This window comes from Eublepharis macularius, chromosome 1 (genome assembly GCF_028583425.1).
Source record: "Eublepharis macularius isolate TG4126 chromosome 1, MPM_Emac_v1.0, whole genome shotgun sequence".
In the NCBI taxonomy this organism is placed as follows: Eukaryota; Metazoa; Chordata; class Lepidosauria; order Squamata; family Eublepharidae; genus Eublepharis; species Eublepharis macularius.
In genome coordinates, this window is record NC_072790.1 from 37,419,773 (window position 1) to 37,442,748 (window position 22,976).

At 41.0% G+C, this 22,976-nt stretch overlaps 1 protein-coding gene across 1 annotated transcript; it reads left to right on the forward strand.

Moving 5' to 3' along the window:
* The first annotated feature begins 549 nt into the window (after positions 1 to 549).
* Positions 550 to 12,836, forward strand: SPATA24 (spermatogenesis associated 24). The gene is made up of 6 exons (XM_054981653.1): positions 550 to 630; positions 1,499 to 1,564; positions 2,089 to 2,219; positions 4,698 to 4,768; positions 7,839 to 7,941; positions 9,500 to 12,836. The coding sequence occupies exons 1-6, from the start codon at positions 550 to 552 to the stop codon at positions 9,588 to 9,590; spliced, it is 543 nt and encodes a 180-aa protein (XP_054837628.1). The 3' UTR covers positions 9,591 to 12,836.
* The last annotated feature ends 10,140 nt before the right edge of the window (positions 12,837 to 22,976 follow it).

A 22,976-nucleotide genomic window follows, 5' to 3' on the forward strand; every position in this document is an offset into this window, starting at 1 on the left:
CTCGTAGCAGCTAGAAGATACCTAGCAGTTTGATCGGCAGTGTAAGGGAAGTTTTGACTCTCCAAAGCTTATGCCCTGAAAAATCATCGTCTCTAAGGTGCTACTGGACTCAAATCCTGCTGTTCTACCACGGACCTACACGGCTACGCACCTAAAACCATGTGTATACGTGTTTACACCGTTTTACTGAATTATTTTATATGTCGTTTTTCATGTCCAAATGTTCGTTGCTCTTGGGCTCCCTGAGTAGGGTGGAAAGGCGGCTTGAAAACGTTTTCAGTAAATAAATACTGTTAAAATGACGCAATAAGGTTATTATGATACAGCGAGCAACGTGTTCCAGCTTCACTCGCTTAAATCCCCCGTTTTATGTGCCGACATTTTGACAGGTGGCGCTGAGGTGAGACAAGCAGACAATTGTGACGCGCGCGCGCGAACGAAGTGAGCGCGCGGCCGACTGGCCTCCAGCAACGGTCGTGGGGTGCGGAGCGCGTTCTGATTGGTCGGTGGCGGGAGCGCGGCCGCTTCTAACGGGCTGGAGCTTGCAAAATGGCGTCGTTGGTGGCTTTCCGGCAGTTGCGCGACGTGATCGCCACCCAGGAGGTGTTGGTGGAGAAGCTGAGGCGGCAGGTGGGGCGTAAGGGGGAGAGGAGGCGGCGGAAGGCGGGAGAGGAGATACAAACTCCCTTCCCTGCCCAAAGACGAAGACCTTGCTGGTTCTCTGCGGTTGTCACTAACCAGAAACCCCGCAAGCCTGTGTCTGACAAGCATCTTTCATTCAGCTGTTCTTTACAAATACTATTAGGCACGGGTTCCTCCCTCAGACAACGTTTATATAGAAAGTATTCTCTCCCAATTATTCTTGGGAAAGGGGAAATGTTCATCCCATGCAAGTGAGCAGTAAATTTAGAGGGGGGGCGGGGAAGGTTCTTCATGCCATGCTGTAATAAGCTTATGGACCTGTATGATGATGGCCTCTGGCGTCGACGGCAAATTCATAGAAGAGAGGCGGATCATGGGCCGTGATTGCTAAATGGAACTGCCCAGTTGAGAGGCAGTGTGAATAATGCTAAGGAGCAAATGATAATGCCTTTGTTTGGCCGCTGTTGGAAGCTTGCTCCACTTGATGGTTTGATCCAATAAAGCTCTTCTTATGTTCTTACAGTGCAACCCTAAATAATATTACACTCTTTTAGAAGGGTGTAATTATTCTTAGGACTGCAGTTAGTTTGCAATATTGAATTATTCAGAATGTGTACTCCTTGCTCTGAAACACCAGTGATTAAATGCAGACTTCATAGCAGAAGTGGAATTTGAACCAGTAGAGTACTGATCTGTAGCCCAAACGTTCAACCATGGTGCTACATCAGTTAAGCATGAAAACAGTTAGCTTTGGTACACCATACTCTACATAACGTCAGACTACAAAAATAATCAGATAGCTGAATAATATGCTGTTCATGCAAATATTTTAATAAATGTAACATCTTTTTTATAGATGGCAATACTGGAGGAGAATTCAGTAAGCAGAGTGGAATATGAGGCTATTCTGAAGAAACTAGAGGTATGTAACTTCACTTGCAGAGGAGTTAGCCATGTTAGTCTGTAGTCGCAAAATAGTAAGGAGTCCAATAGTTCCTTTAAGACTAACCAACTTTATTGTAGCATAAGCTTTTGAGAGCCACAGCTGTCTTCATCAGATGCATGTAACGAAGAGAGCTGTGGTTCTCGAAAGCTTATGCTACAATAAAGTTGGTTAGTCTTAAAGGTGCTACTGGACTTTTCACTTGCAGTAGCTACATATCTTTGCACAGAATCTAGAACACTTTTATCCAGTTCTTCTATAGGCTTTCAATATATATTATTTCCATTCTGTTGAAAATTGGGTCATAAATAAAGTACAAGGATGTTGAAGGTAGGAAAATGCTTTTGAATACCTGAGTCTGAGAGAGCAGATTAAAAGCTTCAGGAGAATTTTCCTAGCCTATTAATAGAACCAGAGTTCACTACCTGTGTTGCTTTGTTAGTGAATAAAGTCTGTTAGTCAACATAGTAACTAAGATTATTCAACTGTACTTTAATTTACAGAAGGAAGTGGAAGAACATGCAAAGACCAAGAGGAATCTGGCTAAGGAATCCGAACAGCTGGACTTTGCCCTTGGGGAGATTGACGTCCTGTCGAAGCAGCTTGAGAGGGAGAAACAAGCCTTTGACAATGCGTATGATTGTAAATTGATGGGGAAGTGCTTAAAATATAGTAGGAATGGGTACAACGTCAGTTATGGGCCCCATTAACTGCTAGCCAATTTCCCTGCCAACCTCTAGATGGCCATGCTAGAAATGGAAGCAGACCAGGATCCAGGAGGTCTTCTCCCATATTGCTTCTGGCACTCGCTGAGGGAAAGGCAGCTTCAGTAGCCTTCCCTGTTATGTGCTTCAGAAGCAGGAACAAACAGTCCTAGCACTGGAAAAGAGCAGCTGCATTCTAGTCTGGTCTATTACTGGGCATTCAGAGGCTGGAAAGGAAGAAGCAGCTAGCAGCACCTAGCACGTGCTGTAACCAACTGTCCTGCTCTTGAAGAGTTCTCCAGCTGTTGTAGGCTGCACACAATTTCTAGCAGCTATTCTGAGGAAGTTTTCTCCTGCACTGTCTCAAATCTTAAAGTTGTGTGTATGATCCTAATCCTCTGAAGCAAAGGGCCATTGAATTTAAGGTGATTTATGATTTAATAAGTGTGTTTAGGATTTCAATCTAATCCTGTTCATGTTTACTTTGAAATGTGCCCCACTTTTTTAGTGGAATGAAGTCCTACGTAAGTGCACATAGGATTGCAGTATAGGGGCAAAGAGACAATTCTGAATAAGCTTACAAAAGGCTGTGATATTTGAGTCTCTGTTGTCAGATAAAACAGATGGCAGTTTTTCTGAAGGTATCCCCATTAATACAGGACAGGTCTGTCCAAATTGAAATGCCGTGTTAATCCTGTATGAATAATATTTATAATCAAGATAACCATTGGGAGAAGGCAGCTTTGCTTTAGTCAAATGTGATTATGCCTCAAACACCTATATTTCTGGTTATTATGAGAAATATACCCACCACAACAGCTCTTAAAATGCAGCGTTTTTCACACGAGGCGCAAGCCTCACATCTGCTCATTGCTGGCACATAGAACTTAAATGTGCGTGGGTGTAGTAGTTAGATTGTTGGACTAGGATCTAGGAGACTCAAGTTCAAATCTCCACTCTGCCATGGAATCTTGCAGCTGATCTTGGGCCAGTCACACACTCTCAGCCTAACCTACCTCACAGGGCTGTTGTGAGGATAAAATGGAGGAGAGCAGAATTATGTAAGCCACTTTGGATCCCCATTGAGGAGAAAGGTGGGGTACAATACATTAAACTAGATATGATAAATAAGTTTGCTTCCTTTTTAAAAAGCAACTTTAGTTCTTCACTGAAGTTGGAGACTAACCCTCAGTGGACATTTTTTAATTTAAAAAGCCACTTCATTGCAATTAAAGTTGAGCATATGCTGTGAACTTTTAGAATGCATAGCTGAACAATTGCTGGTTTCTGGCCATAGGCCTCTCTGCTAGGAACTGAGGAGGGCATTTAATTTAAGAGAACCTTTGAAGGCAGTCTCAAAGTCCATCCTGTCCCTAGATCATAAGAGGAGCAGTAACATTTCTTTATTCCCAAAATAACCTTGAGGAATATTTCATAATTATTATGATGAGCGGAATGGAGGACACAGGAAACAAATCCAGTGATGCTTCTGAACAAACTAGATCTAATGTGGACAATCTATGATTAGGTTCTCTTGTGTTTTTAAAAGCTGATTAGTCCTTACTTAGAAGATTGGGGGAGTTGCACTGAGGGAATATTTGAAGGCAATTTTAAAAATCTTAAGGAATAGGCAGTTTCAGTGAAACAGTGTGGGAACAAAGGATTGAACGTCCCCTTTCTCTAGAACTACTTCCCCAATGTTCAAAGCTGCCACTAGTTTAGTTAAACTCTGAACATTAATCTCCTGCATGTCATCTAGTTGAATCCTCTATATAACCATGGCTGAACCAATACTTGAAGTAGGATGGCCACAGGTATAGACAACAAACCATTGAATAGATTTTGCTAGGTCTGCATTCTAAATGTAATTTTTATAGCAATATATAACTGCCTGTGCTTATGCAGTGCTTATACAGAGTTAGATCAAGATGGGTAGCCGTGTTAGACTGTAGCAGTAGAAAAGAGCAAGAGTCAAGTAGCTCCTATAAGACTAGTAAAATTTGTGGTAGGGTATGAGCTTTCGTGAGCCACAGCTCATTTCTTCAGATACTGAGTTAGACGTGCTTAAAACCCATGGATATCAAGCACACCTACCTCTGCGGATCAGGCTGCTACTGATATTTAAAAACTTAACCAGTGTTAAGATCCTGTGAAGAATGACTGTTTTGAAATCATTGTGACATCATAGTGAATCCATACACATATTTGAGATCACAAAATTATGACTATTTGCTGCACAAATTGAGCGAAGCTTACAAAGCTACCTGTGAGATGTGTGGATCCTGTTCCCAACAGCTTTGAAATACTCTAGGTAAATTTAATGCAGTTGGCAAGTTGTTTATGCAAATAAGACCATAAACTGTTTTCAGCCTGTAAAGCTACAGTTTTTGTTGTTGCTTCTGTTGTAGACTTTCCAGTGTGAAAAGCAAAGTGCTCAAGGAATCAATCCAAAAAGACAAGCTGAAAAGCAAATGTACGGGTAAGTTTGCTAGATTATTTTGTTGCCTGAAACTTTTATTTTACATTTTAGGTGTATGCCTGACATATTTTGTGTGTGCTTAATGGTGAAATGTGTGAATAAAATGAGCACATATTTAAAAACATGTATTATACAGCCACAATTGGCTGCAGTTCACTGTTGAGAATGCAGTTGGTAGCAAACCTGGGTTATGCCTCTAGGCAATGTGTGAAAAAATAGGATCTACCAAAAGACTTCTTTCTGTGTCATTGTAAAACACAATGGTGCCTTGTCCTTTATTGAATATGAAATCTGCCATCACCTGAGACTATACTGGCTTCTTCTTTCCTGCCGCATGAGGGTGTTGGTATCTATGTCAGCTGAGATCACTGTCTGTAATACATGTGCACTAGATCACAGAGTGTATAAAAAGATGTTTGTACAGTATGTGCCTAAGAATATTTACTCAGGAGTCCCATTGGATTAATGTGATTTACTCCCTAGCAAGTGTGCCTAGAATAGCAGCTTTACTTGCTCCATGCCTATGGGTGGTCTTTGCCAAATATGTTACAAACTTTTTTTAGATGCCAGGTTAAGCATCTTCCAGAACCACTGCAAAACCTTCCTGCTTGTAAGGATGGGGACATTCGGTAATTCTGTAAGCACAGCAGACTTTCACAGATTTTAACTCTTCCAGGAACATTGAAGAAGGTGCTCTCCTGTAGATGCAGCTGCCTTGGAGTGTAGAAAGCATCTCTTCCAAAAGTGTAATTGGCAGCACAGATGGAACTAACTTTAAAGGAGTGATTTTTTTTTTAGGACTTTCTTGGCTTCATATGAGCTGTTTTTCTTCATTGCTGCATTGGGGTGGGTCATAGTTGAGTCCAGCTGCCATCCCCAGAAGAAGAAAGAATTTCTGCAGAGAACCTTGTGAGAAAACATAATGTTAGCACACCCCAAACACTTCGTGCAAAAGGGTACTTTTCACAATGCAGCATGTTCCCAGCCATTGTCCTTTGCTTGGTTTAGTCCACAGGCACCTGCTGATGGAAAGAACGATGTCCTCTTCTAGAGTACACTTTAATTTAGTTCTGTCAGGGAACAGAGCTGCCCCTGTTGTTTTCTTCCATAATGTCCAATTAAGACATTCCACCAAAAACCATGGAGTCTAGCAGTGACGGGTGCAAAAATAACCCAGTACGAGTCTTAAATGTAAATTGCTTTGCATTGCTGTACTCCTCCACCCCAGGTTTCTCTATTAATTTTTCATTATATTTTAATATTAGATAACTGGATCTATCCTGGAGTTCCAGGTTACCACTCCTCTTTAGTTACCTGCTGACCCAAGGGATTCCATTCCAAATGACCCAGAACCAACTTACAGTTCAGCCAAGAGAGACGGATGCTTCCTGTGTATTATAGCAGTAGTTTATTTAAGATGTGCGTGGTAACAGCAGTCATCTTTTCCCTTTCCTCGTGGGAGATGCTCAGTACAGACAAAGGGAGGAAGAGCAGTTGTAAAACATTACACTAAAAACAGGAACAAGGTCATTAAGGATTCAAATATCCCTTGTCTTGTTGGTAGCAGTGTAAACTACAATTCCCATCATTCAAAGCCTTAAAGAGGCCACACATATTTCTGATAGATCTAATACAAGCTTCTAAGCTGTGGCTAACAGCACAGGATCTGTTTGACTCTGTTATGATACTATTGGCTGAATAATTTCTCTACACTTTGCCTGAATTATTTGTCTATACTCTGACTTTTGTTGCAGTTGCAATACTTTATTTTTAAATATTTATTGCCTGCAGCATATTTATCTTGCCCTTCTTCTGCGATGCTCAGGGCAGGATACGGAGACCCAATGTGGTGTAGTAGCTGGACTACGATCCGGGAGACCCAAATTCAAATCTTTTCTCTGCCATGGAAGTTTGCTGAGTGACCTTGGGCCAGTCACACACTCTCAGCCTAACCTAACTCACAGGGCTGCTGCAAGGATAAAACGCAGGAGGGGAGAGTGTTACACGCCACTTTGCACCCCCACTAGGGAGAAAAGTAGGGTATAAATGAAATAAATAAATACATGGTTCACTTGTTCATTTTATCCTACAAACATGAGAGGTATGTTAGGTTGAGAATGATTGACTAGCTCAAGTTTGCCTGGCGAACTTCATAGCAGAGGAAGTACCTGAATCTGGGTCTTTCCGTTCCTGATCCAACACTATTTGTTGTCAAAGCATATTACCCAAACGATTCCATAAGCATTATTGAAAAGTTATCTTCTAGTGAGTTCATTTTTCTTGAACTCTATACCCAATCTGACAATCCTCCTTGTGAATCATCACAAATCTAATGTTGGATTTGAATGCGGAGATTTAAATTCATATGCCAGTGTAAACCTAAAAATGTTCTATAGCCTTAGTAATTCATCATTTCGTCCTCACTTTCCAGCTTGTAAAATGGGAATAATAGTGAGTTCAGTATTGCTTAAGGATTTATACAAAGGACTTTAGAGCACTTCTGTCTTATTTCTTAATTTATTTTAGAATTCTACCTAACCAGACTAAATAATTGAATACTAAATAAACAACTGTAAAAGTTTTGGTTACTAACAAGTAGATCAAAATCTTGGTAGCTACACTGGTCCAGCAAATCGATTAATTGATTATTAGATGTAATACCTTTTAGTGTGACTAATAAGGACTAACAAGCAGTTAGAGAGCTTCAAAATTGCTCAGAAGCCTTCCTTAGTACAAGAAAAAAAATGGAAAAGATGTATTTGAGCTCAGTTTATTCTGGGAAGAGAATAATCTGAATAAAATGTTTAATTATGTCAATCTGGGCATAGAATCTAGGCATTTGGGACACAACATTAAAGTTTCTACAATGTGGCACACTTACCACATCACCTTTTGGATATGATTATTCACAGAGCAGCGTAATGTGGTTATTTTGTTCTGTAGTAAAATTTTGTTATGACTTATATGCACATATGTGTGCCATCTGCCCTGAGTTCTTGAGGTCTAGCGTACAGAAAGATTAAAGTCGTGGTTTTTCAAATGGTTTTCCCATTTTCCCAATTTCTTACAGAAATTGAGAGCCATATTCAGAAACAGGAAGACATTCTAAACTGTAAAGACAACGAGATAAAGGAGCTGCAGCATTTCATCAACAAACAGAAGCAAACCCTAAAGTGAGTGTTTCAGACTGAGACGTCTTCCATCCACTGACAGGTGTCATTGACACCTGGGGGAGTCAGGCATCTCTTAGACAATTAATTGAAAATACATGTATTGGAACCGAAAGACATTTTCCTCCAGTAGAAGATAGGATGTAATTTTAGCTAGTTCTGCACTCTCAGTGCAGACCACCAGTTCATCCCTCTTGGTGGCCCTGCAGAAAGGCAGGATATAAATTCTGTTAATGAAATAATAATAAGTAATAACTATAACAACAACAATAATAATTTTCAGTTCCTAATGTTCCCCCTGGGGAATTGCAGCAGGACTCGTGAAGCAGGACAGTTCTGTTCTACAGCAGTGCCTTCCAGCAGCAGAAAAATGACTCCTGGATTCAGTCTATCATATTTTGACATAGGTAGCATGATTGTGCTTTTCTCTTTAAATATTACTTAATATAGAATCTACGCTGCCATTGGGGGTAATGTTGGGATCCAAGCTGCTGCTGGAAGATCTGAAATTTTCTTTGTGGGAGATGCTAATGGGGAAGGTGTCTAGGCGATGTTATAGGGGAGAGAGATGGATCTGAGATGACTGAATTACCTTTGAAACAGGTATGGCTAATATTTGAGGTCTGGAGATGGGTAGATGATCATGACCAAATATCTGATTAGGTTTCCAGCAAAGTCTTCATTGTGAGGGAAATTGTCTAAAAGAGTAGGTTTAAAAGGGTATAAACGTGTAGGTTATTATCCTGCAAGCATTGTTCGTTATATTACTGGAGAATGGGTAGATTTTGAGGGTCACACAAAAATACCTTGATTAATATGCTCCGGAGTTCTCATAGTAACCGTGATTCTTCCTCTTGCAAGTGCCTGAGGTGATGCATTGAATGATGGAGAATCTCTAGTTTGATATCAAAGAATGGATTTCCTCAAGAATTTGGGGGTGCAGAGACATAGCTCTCAGTTGAAGGGGGTGTCTTGGGGCAACCGAGTATAATATTTTCATGGAACATATAAATTCTGTTTCTGTATTACTGTCTACATAGATGCTAAGCCCAAAACTATGGTTTTTTGCTCAAAAATGTGTTTAGCTTTTTTAAATAGACTGAGCCCCGCCCCACCCCTTGCTAGTTCAAGGCTTTCCTCTTAGGTGGGAATGTTAATAATAACAGAGAATCTTCTGGTTGGGTTGAAGACACCTTGGTTCAAATCCCCAGTTGCCATGAAACTGGCTGGCAAATAGCCATTCATTCTCTTTCTGCCTAATCCACCTCACAGAATTGTTGTAAAGATAACAGGGAAGAGAGCAGATGTATGCCACCCTGTGCTCTTTGGAGGAAGGGAGGGATAAAAATTCACTAAATAAATAATTCTTCATTTTCAGTAATTAGTAGGTTTGGAGAGATTATTCTGTAGATGCCACAGATTTCAGGAGACTTCAGTTGATTTTCTTGATATTTGAAATCATTTCTGGAGTTTAACAAGGACTACTTTATTTGGATGCCTGTTTTTCTTTATGAAGAAAATGATGTGATATTTCATGGTAATTTTTGTTTTGTTTTTGCAGGAAACAAGCATCTGACTTCAAAATACAGAAACAACAGGAATATTATATAGCAAAAGCGCTAGGGGGAAAAACAAAGAAGAGTGTTAAATAACTACTGCAGCATTCCCTTACAATCTGTAAAAGACAAGGATGCATTCTCAGTCTTCTCACCAAGAAATTCTAATGTCTGTAGATGAAGAGTGCTTTTTAGAAATTCACCTCCAAATGATCATATCCAGCGTATTGCCTATGGACAACACTCTCTAGAAGCATCTAGTCTGTCCACACCTGCCTACTAGGTCCCAATCTTACACTGGGATGTTTGTGCATAAGTTAAGGTGGACCTCAGTTGCAGAATTGGGCTCCTAACATTGAGACATTAGCTTTGTCACCTTGAGCGTTTATATGGAAGATGTTCAAATAATTCCTAATAGTGGCTGAGGGATCCCAGCCGAGAGCTGTGTTGTAAAGTGCCAGTCCAACATGTCTGTTAGTTTCCGCTCATCCTCCTCTAGAAAATGGAAGAGTTGGCCTCAAAAGCACGGAGCAAAGCTTTAGCTGTTGTTAGCATCAAATGGAATCTATACGCTAAAACTTACAACGAAATAGTTTTGAGCTAGTTACCTGTGAATCCACTCACATCCGCCTTGTGGTGTATTTGCAATAGGCAAGAACACTTGTCTCAAAACTGTAAAAATGGGAGAGCCCACTAATCTTAAAAACGATGGAAATATTTTCTCCATGAAATCACTGATGCTTTTTGTGTTTTCTCTTTCTTTGGTTGCGATGCTCCATTTTTAGCGCTTAATTCCTAAACAAAATATGCCAAGGCTCAAGTCTGTGATGAACTCCCATCCTCTGATTTGGAAGCCCTTCCTCCACATTCCTGTTTGGAGATTCTCTGAACTTATTCAGAGAAATGCACTTTGCACCAGCCCCAGGAGCCCTTTCATCCTTTCTTGCTATTATGTTTTCCTGACACCCAGTTATGGTGTCCTATTGTTTCTGCACCAGCATGCAATTAGATTCTGAAATTTATATCAGGCTTTGCAACTTTCCATTTTCTGAAAGCGTGGATCTCGCTACTGCATGAACGTGAGATGCTTGCAAAAATAGAACAAAATTAAATACGATGCCTCTAGCTTACCTCCAGCAGCTGGGTAAGCTATAATGCAAGTAGAAAGAGAAGCAAATCTCAGATTGCTAAGGCAAGAGTTGATTGATTTCTTCCCACCCTCTCTGCTATTGACCTCTCATACTTCCTGTTGTCTTTGAACAGCTACGTACAGTTCTTCAGGTAATGTAGGTTTTAGTTCATCACACTGTTTCAAGCTCTTACCAGGATTTTCAGTGTTTAAAAATTTTTTCAGTCAGCTGCTAACCATGTATCTATAATTCACAAATGTATAAAGTTCCTCCTAACTTTTTCTCTCTAAGTTGGCTTCATTCTGCACATTTATCCGACCAGTGATTTAGTTATCTGTGTGGTGTCCTGGCTTAGTGTCCCTTAGTGACTCCTCCCTTGCCACCTTATCTCCACCACCCAGCTATTGCCATGTCTTCTTTTCTACTCTTAGCTTTCTTCCTGATACATCTTTTTGCTGAATCGATCTAGAATTGTTCTGCTCTAATCACCTTTTTCAGTTTCTAAACTATTTTCTTACCCCTTAAAGCTCTTACTACTTTTTGTACTTCTGGAATGCGCCCTGGCGTCTTTGATATAAACCTCTGTGATGCAGAAGCTAAATCCACAGATACAGCACAAATGAGAGGAACTTTATAAATAAGGTTATAACAGAGATGCAGCAAATGCCCTGGGAGAGACGGCAAGCAGACATGAGGGCAGCAGCACTACCACTTCATCTGGTATATGGAGGTTCAGCCTCTAAACATAAATATTCCATTTAGCTATCATGTCTCAGATGTGTGATTTCAATGGGTGAAATTTGAGTCAAGTAGATAGGAGGAGCTTTGAGAGGCTAGGCATGCTGGGAGTGGCTAGGCAGAGTGGGTCCCCCCCCCACACACACACAGTTGTAGTTCATTCTAAAGCACTTTTCATTTCTAAACTAACGTCTGATCTACAAATGAAGCAAAATGAGATAGTAGAATGGGATGATAGAATTCCTGACTGTGCCACATCAGACCGCAGATACATTTTTAAAATGTTCCCCTGTGTAAAAATCCCTGATAGTGAGATAAGCGAGCACATAAACAAGAAGTGCTCCCTAATGTGCTTGTTTACTGTACAGTTGGCGTTTTATATAGAAGAGCATTCAGAAATTAGATCCAATACCTGCACTCTGAAGAACTATCTCAGAGCTCCATTGCCTTATTCTGCTGAATGTCTATCGACCAGGGCTGTTTCCACACAGCTTACCTTTTGCTGGAACACAATGTCTTCATGTGTGAAATTGTGCCAGGAAGACACTGTTATTGCATGATTTTGTGCAAGAACACGCTGTGTTCTGGTAAAAGGTAAGCCGTGTGGAAATGGCCCAGATGTCAGTAAGGGAGAAAGCAAAGACCCCACAAATGTTTCTGTCTGCCTTGAGCTCGGCAACAGACTTTTAAGTGTGTGGTTGAAACTCAAAATTTGCTCTTAAACATTTTGTTGTTGCTTGTTTGATTTCTGTAGGTGTGGAGGCAGACCTTCAAGAGGTGCTTGGTCTTATGCCATGCCATCTAATTTGAAAGTCCTGTGTATGGATAATAATATTGTTTAGAGATGGGGGGAAATAATTGTGTTCAGGGATTCTGTTACTTCATCTCACCTATAACTCATTTGTAGTAACTGACACAGTAACTGGTTGCTCAGTTGGGAGGAAAAGGCACTCTGCATAACCTTAGAGACACTTTTGCTTCATATTTTACAAAAGTTTGCCTTGCTCTGCTTATTTTTGCAGCTAAGTTCTCCAAAGGGAAAGGGAATTTGATACATCTTAAAACTTACCTGTTTTGTTTTGCCTAGTGAATATCCATTTGTTGCTCATTTGTTATCAATCCCCATTTATTCCTTGAAGCTGCTGCTTTTATGAACATATACTACAAGTTTGGTATTTTGTTGCTGGGAAGGAAAATGTACTCCAGAACTCATATCTATGGCTGTGCAGTGTCTTCTTATGTGAGTACTATGGTGTCTACTGGAAATTCCTTATGTATGACAAGTGAGCTTCCCGTTTTTTATTGGTTTATTTAAAGTTGTATAGAATGTAGTTTTATGTTGGCACTGTTCGGATTTTTCCAAAAACAGTATCATTAACCTCTTCCGTGCAACATTCAAATGGTATTTTCTGTTTATTCCCCTCCCATGATAATATGAGATAAAATAAAGAATAAGAAATTTAAAAGAGAAAGAAATGGGTGTTGAATGATAATGTGTTTCAAACACAAAACACTATCCAAGCAGGCAGAAATATGGAAGCCAGATCGCAGCCGGGAGATGGAATGTTGCTAGCATGTGAGATGTCAGGCGAGGCCAGCTTTCAGCCCCCACGCCCAAGAGATGTGCAGAGATCCTAAGACAATAGGGTCTTCCAGGAGTTCCTGAATTAATCACTGTAACACACCCTACTGTTCTTCCCTTATCCATTCGTCCTATAGGCGACTCAGGGCTCTGATAGCCTTACCTACCCATTCATCGCAGGTTGTCAGTCATCACTGATAACTTCAGTTCCGCCCAGGAAGACTTTATCAAACCTTCCCAGTTTATTGTCTCGCCCAAGAGACAGCTACCCGGTCCTTTTTCCCACTCTGAGGACAACCATTAAGTAATTGTTTTGGGGCAGAAGATACAATCTTGCCCCAGGGTGCGTTCCATAGTATAATTGGACTACCCTTCTGACATAGTTGTGTCCAGCATCCACCCTCAGACCTCCATCTGAGCTCTTGGTGCACTGGTCGCTCAGCACTCTCTCTCCTGAATGCCCGTTTCTGGATGGTAATCATCACCCAATCCCTCAAACTCTATCCAATTTTCACCACTGCTTTCTAGTTAGCTCTGTGTGTGCGTGTTTTTGCATGCTGTTGATTTTTAATATTTTCAATAAAAAACCCTTGTTGGTTGAAACATCTTCCTGATTCATTGGAAGAGTTCTCTAGTCGGGACAATCATCATATACACGGGGAGATCCTGAAGTTACCCACCTCTCGCTGCCTCTCCTTGCATGCTACTTCCCCAACTCACATGGAGACCTCCTCATTGGGTAACACAAGGTTTTGAAGGTGTCCATGCCTAAGAGTGCAGTCTCACATTGTGCTAAGTAAGGCATGTCCTGCTGCCACTCACTGAGGTTCAGAAGAATTCTTGACTTCCAGGCCATCAGTACTAATCGTGGCTGTTAGCAGCAATACCACTTGTGATGATGCTTTGTTATCACCCAGTTTGCCAAGACTGAACCTGGAATAGCTGTCTAAAAGAGAAGCTTTCCCAGAGTTTGTGTTACATAGCTTCTTAGGTCACCGTTGGTGATTCTGTAATGTATCTGACATCATATCTGTCATCAATTACCAGGCATGTCATTCCATAACATATCTGTCATTATAGCTCCAGTTGAATATTATTTTTTAAGTGACAAACAGCGCAGCCACTGTTATCTACAATATTGCTGGCCTGCCATTTTGTGACTTCATTTTTAATTTTATATTAAACAGGCTGAGTGCTTCCTTTCTCCTATTTGTGGTGACACCACAGAAGTGAATGCTGTCCCCTCTCTAATGCATTTTGTGTGGCAATTACCACTACATCAGGTGCTGGCAAAATTATGAAAGAGTGAGTGGGATATATTTTGTCAGATCATACCAAAAAAGCCCCCTTAGACTGTGTATGAAAGAACAGGCAGCTAGCCAGACATACAGACCAGAAATGTTAATTAAGTTACTTATGGGGATGTCGTTTTCCCAGCTATAGACTATGAATCCCTTGATGGTCTGGAAGACTGGGCACAGCAAGTGGAATCTATTTTAGAGTACCAGTGCTAGGAGGCAGCACCAGGGGCAGGACTTGGCATCTTTGCTTTGTTTGTTGGCCCTCCAAGGAAACTGTGTGGCCACTCTGCGAAACAAGATGCTGGACTAGGTGTATTAGTGGTCTGATCTTACATATTTTAGTACCATGGTGTATATATTCCCAGTACAGCAAGTAATTTCTTGTTTCTTTTTCTGTATCCAATCAAAGCAAGTCGTATAGCTAGCTCATTACCCTGGCTACAGCCCTTGAGTATATGCCCTGCTTCTGAGACCCTGTTCAAGAGAAATATGATTTCCTTTTGATTGTCTAATCACTTCCTGATCTATCATGCACACTGGTTAAGGGTGTGAGCTGGTAAGCCAGTGGGACGTCATAGGTTCTTCAGAACATCCGCAAATTCCAGACATGAGTGAGCAATGCCAGACGCCATGGTATAGTGGTAAGAATTTTGGACTAGGATCTTGGAGGCCCAGGTTCCAATCCCTGCCATGGAAGCCTGTGCGGTAACCTTGGGCCAGTCACATCTTCTCAACCTAACCTACGTCACAGAGTTGTTGTGAAGATAAAATAGAAGAGAACAGAGTGATGCAAGCTGCTTTATATCCCCACTTGTGAGGAAGGCACAATATAAAAGTAGTAAAATAAATCCAGCATCTCTGGCTCTTATCCCAGCATATTTATTTATTCAGTATATTCTTATCCTGTCCTTCCTCCAAGAAGCTTGAGGTGGCATGTATTGTTTTTCCTTCCATTTTGTCCATTTTATCCTCACAACAACCTTACGAGGCGGAGAGAGAGTGACTGGCCCACCATCACCCAAGGAGCTTGCATAGCAGAGAGAGGACTTGATCCTGGGTCTCCCAGATTCTAGAATGGCTCTCTAACCATTACACAATACCTGGCATCTGTGGGATCTCCACCTAAGATCCTCCTAAAAAGGTAAGTTGATCCTCCAGCTCACTTGGGCTTCTAGATGGGCACTTGGGCACTAGATGCTTTGTGAGGGGAGGTGGTTGGAAGATTTTTCAGTATTTTTTAAACTCAGCTGTTGGCTATGTGCCTAAAATGGTACAGGCAAAAAAAGCCCCAGATAAACATTTTATTGTCGCTTTAAAAGAGTTAATTGTCATGCAATTTATTTTTGATATTTTTCATTCCTAAGACTTTAAATTTAGCTCCATTGGTGAACCCATCTGACCCAGAGTATCCAGTAACTTATGGTCCTGGCACGCCTCCAATGGATTAGCACCTGCTGCTGTTACTTTAGTGGACTTAAAAAAAACCCCTTTTACTATAGTTTCCAATAAGAGTCGTCCACTACAACACATTCTTTGCTATATATTACAATACTCCTGCAGTATTTGTGTTTGCATGTGTAGAATGATTTGCTCTGAACAGAAGAAAGCGGCGGTGGGGGGGGACTAGCTTTTTTCAACCTTTTCTCATTTTCAGAATGTAGAATCTGGAAGGTTATTTGGTCCCAATTGCTAAACACAGCTCATAGCTAGTACTGGAATGGTTTTGGCACCCTCTTTGGGAACAGACAGATTGGATCCCTCCACTATGAATCAGCGAGCTAAGCTAGTGTCAGAGGTGCTTCAGCTATCTTGGCTTCGTTTTGGTATTGAGTTGATGTTTGGGGAGTTGGATCGATTAAAACCTCCTGACATTTAGACACTGAAATATTCACAAGAACTCACGTTGCGCTGGTAGTTCAAGTACTTCCAAAGGTAATTTTATCCTCCCTAACGTAGCAGCTGTATGTCAATTGGGGTTTTGTTGTTGGTGCTGTCTGGAACAAACTTGAACATTGAGGAAGAAGCCTAATTCACTCTGAAGCACAGAGCCATTTATGTATTTATTTACTTTGTTTATATCTCATCTTTCCCTCCCAATGGGGACTCAAAGTGGCTTACATGGTTCTCTCCTCCATTTTATCCTCACAACAACTCTGTGAGGTAGGTGTATGTCGCATGTTCCTTAAACCAGAAGTTGGGCAGTGGAACACCAAAACAAGAATGAAAAACACAGGAAAGATACACATTCTCTTATATTTAGTGCAGTTCCTTGGGTTTAGACAAAATACATTCCAAAAAAGGGAGTGCTAGGAATGCCTTCTTCAAAATCCATCTTGAAGAGGGCAGGTAGAGGTGTTTGAAGAGGTATTAAACAGCAGTTGTAGGCGTTTATTTACATCATTTCTAGTCTACCTTTCTGACTGATTACACAGTGGGAGTCAATACAATCAACAGGATGGGACATCCAATAATGCCATAGGATTTGGATTGCAGAAATCTTAAATAGAGCTGAAACAAAGCATAGCATTAATATGAAACATTAAATGATGCAGAAATAACATAGTAGGACTATACATACAGCAGCAGACAGTGTATATTAAAAACAGTAGTTATAGTCCACGGCCCCTATCTCTTTACCAAAGCATCTTTCTGAACCATTTCAGTATAGCCCTATTACCTGTGTAAAAAAGATTTTCATAGATTTTGGAATACCTGAAAGGTGGGAGCTTTCTTGACCTCATTCCATATTTTATGGAACATTCCATAAAATAGAGATCACAACAGGAAATGGGCAGTTGATTTTGCCCACTTGCGGGGTGGCTCCTGAAGAAAGCCAGGTTCAGATGAGTGAAGCTGTCATGGCAAAACAGAGAGAGAGGCAGTCCTGGAGAAATGAAGGACCAAAGCCATGAAGGGTTTTGTATGTCACAGCCAATACCTTGAATTAAGCCTGGTAACTGATAATCAGCCAATGGAGTGATTGCAGAATGGGACTAATACGCATAGCTCCCAATAATAACCAAGCTGCAGCCTTCTGTATCAACTGACCTCTCTAACTTGACTTCGAGGGGAAACCTACACAAAGTGCATTACAGTAGTTTAGTCTCGATGTTACTGTGGAGTGAATCCAGGCATGGCTGAGTCAAGGTAGGGACTCATCTCCCAAGCTGAACTAAGTTGGTAGGAGTCTTCATGGTGACCATGTGTTCACTGTGTGAAATTTGCAATATGTGAGTTGGCCCTTATTTGAGCAAGTTCAGATCCAGTAGACCAACAAGATCTTCAGGGTATAAGTTTTCGAGAGTCAAAGCTCTCTTTGTCAGACAAAGGGAACTTTGATTCTTGAAAGCTTCTATCCTGGAAATCTTGTTAGTCTTTAAGGTGCTGTTGGACCCAAATCTTGCTCTTCTACTGCAGACCAACATGGCTAATCACCTGAAGTATATTACTTGGAGAACTTAACCCAGATTTGATAGGGCAGACTCATCCTGTATGCACTATCAATGTGTGTAACAACTATCCATTCCTTGCTTGCTGTACTGGTAAATAGTCTGAAAATAAAATGTATTAAAATGGAGCTTCCCAAATGAGTTGGTATAAATAACTGGGGGAAATTATCCATAAGACTAATTCCATACGGTACTTCCAGGTAAAAATGGCATAGAGGTGCTTTAGAAAGGAAGAAAAAGATCCTTGAGGCAGACTACTTCCTTTGTAGATCATTTTGGATCAGGTCAGGTTCAGTAACAAGTCATGAATAGAGATGGGCATGAACCCAGAAAATTCCGAACTGTGCGCTTCGTGGTTCATCGCGTTTTACAAACCATGAACTTTCATGAACTTGCCCCAGTTCACAAACTGGTTTGTTTGGTTTGTGAAAATGTCACTTCCAGGTCGTCAGAAGGTTTGCTGAGAGCCCATCCTCCCTGTTACCTAGGAAACTGATTGATCAGCGCCAGGTTGTCTGCAGTGATAAACTGAAATACGAACCAAATGAACCGGGCTAAAATTTGTCATGGTTCGTGAGAAATGAGCTCCCACGAACAGCCAGTTCACGAACCACGAACCGGTTCAGTTCATGACAAGCTTCAGTTCAATTTCGGTTTGTGCCTGCCTCTAGTCATGAGGCAGGCACAAATGGTTGAGCATCCATGCATGAATACGCAGGTGGTTCTTTGGAAACAGCCCACCCAGCTCAGGCTGATACAGCATGTCAATTTCGAAAAAAAGGAAAAGAAGCTGAAATCGGTAACTTAGGCCACCAAAGCAGGAATATTTACTTATTTAGGAAATATTTGTGTAGAAGTCCCACTGATTTCTGTTTCCAAATGTGTTCATAATTGCTTCCTGGAGTAGTACTGTTGGTGTGAGAGCTTCTGTTCTGACTACAGCCTGAAAGGGAGCCTTCTTCAGCCAACTGCTCTGTGGCAGATGTTAATGAGCTTTCATAGCAGAGTGGTAAGTTGAACCTGGCTCTCTTTAGCTACAGCACATGGTTAACGTACAATAGACGGAAAAGTAGCAAGAACCACACACTGTTTTGGAAAGCAGATCCTAGGCAAAGTTTTGGTGTTGATAACTGTATAGCTGTTAGATCTGACTCTGGATCACATCAGAGGCTATAAACAGCTCTGTTCACAATAGAAACGGCTTTATAGCCAACAGCTACTCACATGAACAAATCCTACTTTTCAGCTACAGGCTGTAGGAATAGCAACATATTTCTATGATCGTCTTATGGATCACTGCAAAGAAGAAAAAATTACTATTTGTTTCCCATTATGCATCTTCTTTCACATTCAGTCACAACTGCAGTAAAGAAAGAACAGGCATTTACAGAGCAGTAAGAATCAATAAAAAGTAACTCAATTGACCAGTCAGTACTTAAAACTATGAACTTAATTCGAACAACTAAAAAGTGTTTTAATCATGGTGTTTGACATGCTGATTACCAAAAGAAATCAATTGCTGTGAAACACAATTAACTTCTTAAAAATTGTAATGAGTTACTACTTTTAACAGTGTGACGGAAAACCTCTCTAAATGTGACAGATTTATGTCTTTGGGCCTTTGTAGTAAACTTCCACTCATAGAACAACATGAGGAACCCCATTTTGGGAACCATTTTGGACTGCAGCAGGAGTGAGGGAGGCGGGGAAGTCCTGTTCAGCCAACGGAAGGCCCTTCTATTTCAGACGCTACCAAAGAAGGCCAAACTGTGTTCTTCACCACCGGCAGAGAAAAACTGGCCACTTAGTAAACTCTTGGCAGACATCTTCATTACATCATTATGTTGTGTGCATTCTTTCAGATCCTTTTGCAGTGTGTTGATGTGTTGTATTTAATAAATGGGATAAAGCTTAATCACAATGTTATGTGGGTTTGTCTCTGTCTCCCAAGGGGAAATGTAAAATGACCTGGTATGTGCTATAACTAACTCTTAGATGGGGGAGCCTGTCCTATTCTTGTTGTGCCTGTAGGATCTTTGAAGAAAGTTGAGAATGGGGAGTGGACGCCACCTCAAAAAGGCTTCCATGGAAGGCCAGGGCCAATCAGAAAATGGACAGTCACAACATCTGGTAAGTTGTGAGCGAAGCATCCTCCTCTTGTTGTTTATGGGTCTTCCTGCTTTAATGGGTTAGAGGAAAGCCAGGATCAGTTCTTTGCTTTGAGGAAGAGATGCTTTGGGGATGTAGCAAACGTGCACCAGGAAACCTATTAGCGTGTGCCACGGTGCCCACGGGAACCTCACTGAGGATCATAGACTTAGGAGGCTGCAGAGTAACACAATTATGAGTGATGTGCCGCAGCATCTCAGCCATCAAACAGTTCTCTGACTTTTATTCTAGATCAGCCTTCAACTTAAAAAAAAAATCTGCAGACAACCACATCACATGAGGAGGAATCACACTGGTTTCTGCATGAGTAATACACTTTACACACTGGAGAACATCAGCTGGACCCTGGTTCCTCACCCTGTGTCTTTTGTAACAGAGATGAGTTGTGGATTTTCACATGTACAGTGCTCAATTCAGATTGCAATTATGGTGCACCTGGAGAAGGAGCCTCTTCCTACCCCCTCCCACACAGTATTTTCATAACTTGGTTTGGGGGGTAATATTTGGCCCCCTGCAGAAACTCACGAGCCTACACATTTCAAGTTGAGAAAACGGTAGTGCAGGTCGGAAGACATCGCAGTTGTGATCCAAATCAGGCACCTTCCTCCCACACACAACTGGAATTGAGAACCTGCAGTCCACATCTGTTACAGAAGAGACAGGGTGTGGAAACTAGACTCAACCTGTGTATTACAGAATCTGTAAAATGCCTCTCAGAAGCAAACTGCCACTGATAACTGCTTATGTGTAACCATTCAGAGATGTATTCAGTTATAATAAGATGTGGCCTGTAGCAGAGGTTTTACTGTGTTGTCAGGTTTGTCCAGGATTGCTGTGGAGCTAGACGCCCTTAGTCCTGCCCTTACTAAGGAACAAAAACAAATTGCCACAACTACACAGTGGAAGTCTTGGCTTCAGCCAACTGACAATATTAACACCAGCAAACTGACAAACCTGGCAAAATTACATGAAACTATTATGAAGTGACACTAGCAGCTTGATAAAATATGATCCTGGCTTGTTGACAATTTTTGCAGCTGAAGAGGAGTTTTTCCTATGGGGAAGGTTGGAAATTCTCTATGAATAGGATTGGAAGAAAGAAAATATGAATGTTTTTCTGGCCCTGTGTCAAAACATTTAGAGCTTTATAAGATAATCATAGCACCCAGAATTAGGCTCACAGGGTTACAGGAATCTGGTGCAAACATAGCTGCATTTCTCATGTGTTCATTCTGACCCCTTCCTGTTGTGAGACGGGCTGCTACATTCTGCACCAAGCACAGGCTTTGAGCCATCCCAAAGGCAGTTCGCACAGCATGTTGCAAAAGTCCAACACCAAAGCTTCAATAAAAACATGTTTGTAAGGTCCATCTTTGAAAGAAGTAACCATTTGAAACACCATGTGTGAAAAGCTTTCCTGCCCCTCACCTTCATCTAAGTCCCAAGGGACAGCTGTTGATTTTGCACCACCTGGGCTGTAAACCTCGAGATGATGGAAGGCACAAGGCCCAGCATCCATAATCACTTTAGGCTTCTCTTCATTTTGCTTCAATCTACTTGTCTAGTTTAAATCATTCGTCTTGAATTTCTATTCCGTAGAAGTATTATGTAAAATAATCAGTGGTATCTTACCACCATCCCATGCCTGATCAGAGCTGTGTAGAGGACCAAAGGGGGCTTGAGGCAGGGGCAATACTCTCCCCTGCAAGAAATAATAATTCACTTGATAAAGGATATAACTCAGTTCAATAATGATCCAGTAGTTCACTTTGTTGGTTATTTTTGAAGTGTTCAGATCAAAAGATTGAAGAAGTTTAATCACTTAGCTATTTATGGCAAACACTGCTGTAAGGTCAGATATTTATGACGGGGAAATAGCATATTTTAAATAAAGAATCAAACATATGGTATGTTAAGAAATATATAAACTAATTTTAAAGAAATGACTCAGAAGGGGGGGAAAGTCAAATTAGATTGACTGTGTTAATCATATTTAAATAAAAGTGATAGGGTATTGGAACAACATTTATGAAATATAACACATCTAAGGGGATGTGTCTTTGATATTATGTTTGTTGAACCTAGTTGTTGCTTAATAAAATATTTAGTAACTCAGTGATGACTGCACGATTGTATGTCTACGTACTATACATTTATTGGCTTGAATCTAAAGTTGTTTGAGCAGAGCAAGTGGAATAAAACTTTCCAACTTTCTTCCTCCCACTGCAGCTCACTGTAAGTCAAACTAAATGTGACATTCTACGTGAGTTTGTTCGAGTCTCCTGACTTAACATCGTATGTTTAGCCGAATCTCCACTCGTCTACTTGTTCAGCTGCATTCCACATGTCTGCACTTGACTTCCACTTGACTTCCTGCACTGCCCCAAGGGTCAGCAGGAGACCTCTGGAAACAGTGCAGAGTATACACTGGAGGGGAGGGGGCTGCATTGAGAAAAGGGAATTAGTAACAATCTGCCCGCTGGCCAAAGTATCTTTCCACGGACAGAAACTAAGTTTTGGATTTGAGCCATTGCCGTTAAATAGAATCCTGTTGTTATGAAAGAGTAGAAGTGAATCAAAAGGAAAGATAAAGCTGGTTTTTACTATAATGATGGCAACTTGCTCTAGGTTTTTGCATTACTTGCTCTGGTCGCCAAAGGGTCCAAATCCAGTGTACTCTTGATTAATACTTCTGGAAGAACTCAGCCTTCTCTCTAACTGCTTATTCAAGCTGAATAGAGCATGCACCGTGGATACGTTGGCATAGATCAACACCTTTTAATCCATAAAACATCATGGCCAGTGGCAATCAGCAACTGAGAACTGAAAGTTTGGTGTATGTTGTAGTTGTTTTCATAACTCTTGGCTCACATCTACATATTGAACTGGAAGTGCGATGGAATTAAATCCAGCAAACAGTAACCCTGCTGGGTCAGCCTCCTCCTTATTCCATGGTCCGATTTGACCACAAAATTTTACTCAACATGATTTTAGAAATTATTATCAATTCAGACATGTTGCTACTAAAGCAAACGTATGAACCTTATGATGGAAAGCTGTCCTCTTGTGGGGAAAATGGTATTGAAACAGGCAATTGCAATGATTATTGTGAC

Bases quoted from the DNA above. Each gene is read 5' to 3' on its own strand.
- SPATA24 (XM_054981653.1), top strand. From the start codon at position 550: ATGGCGTCGTTGGTGGCTTTCCGGCAGTTGCGCGACGTGATCGCCACC. The intron at 631-1,498 runs GTGGGGCGTAAG...TCTTTTTTATAG, and splicing joins TGGAGAAGCTGAGGCGGCAG to ATGGCAATACTGGAGGAGAA. The intron at 2,220-4,697 runs GTATGATTGTAA...CTTCTGTTGTAG, and splicing joins AAACAAGCCTTTGACAATGC to ACTTTCCAGTGTGAAAAGCA.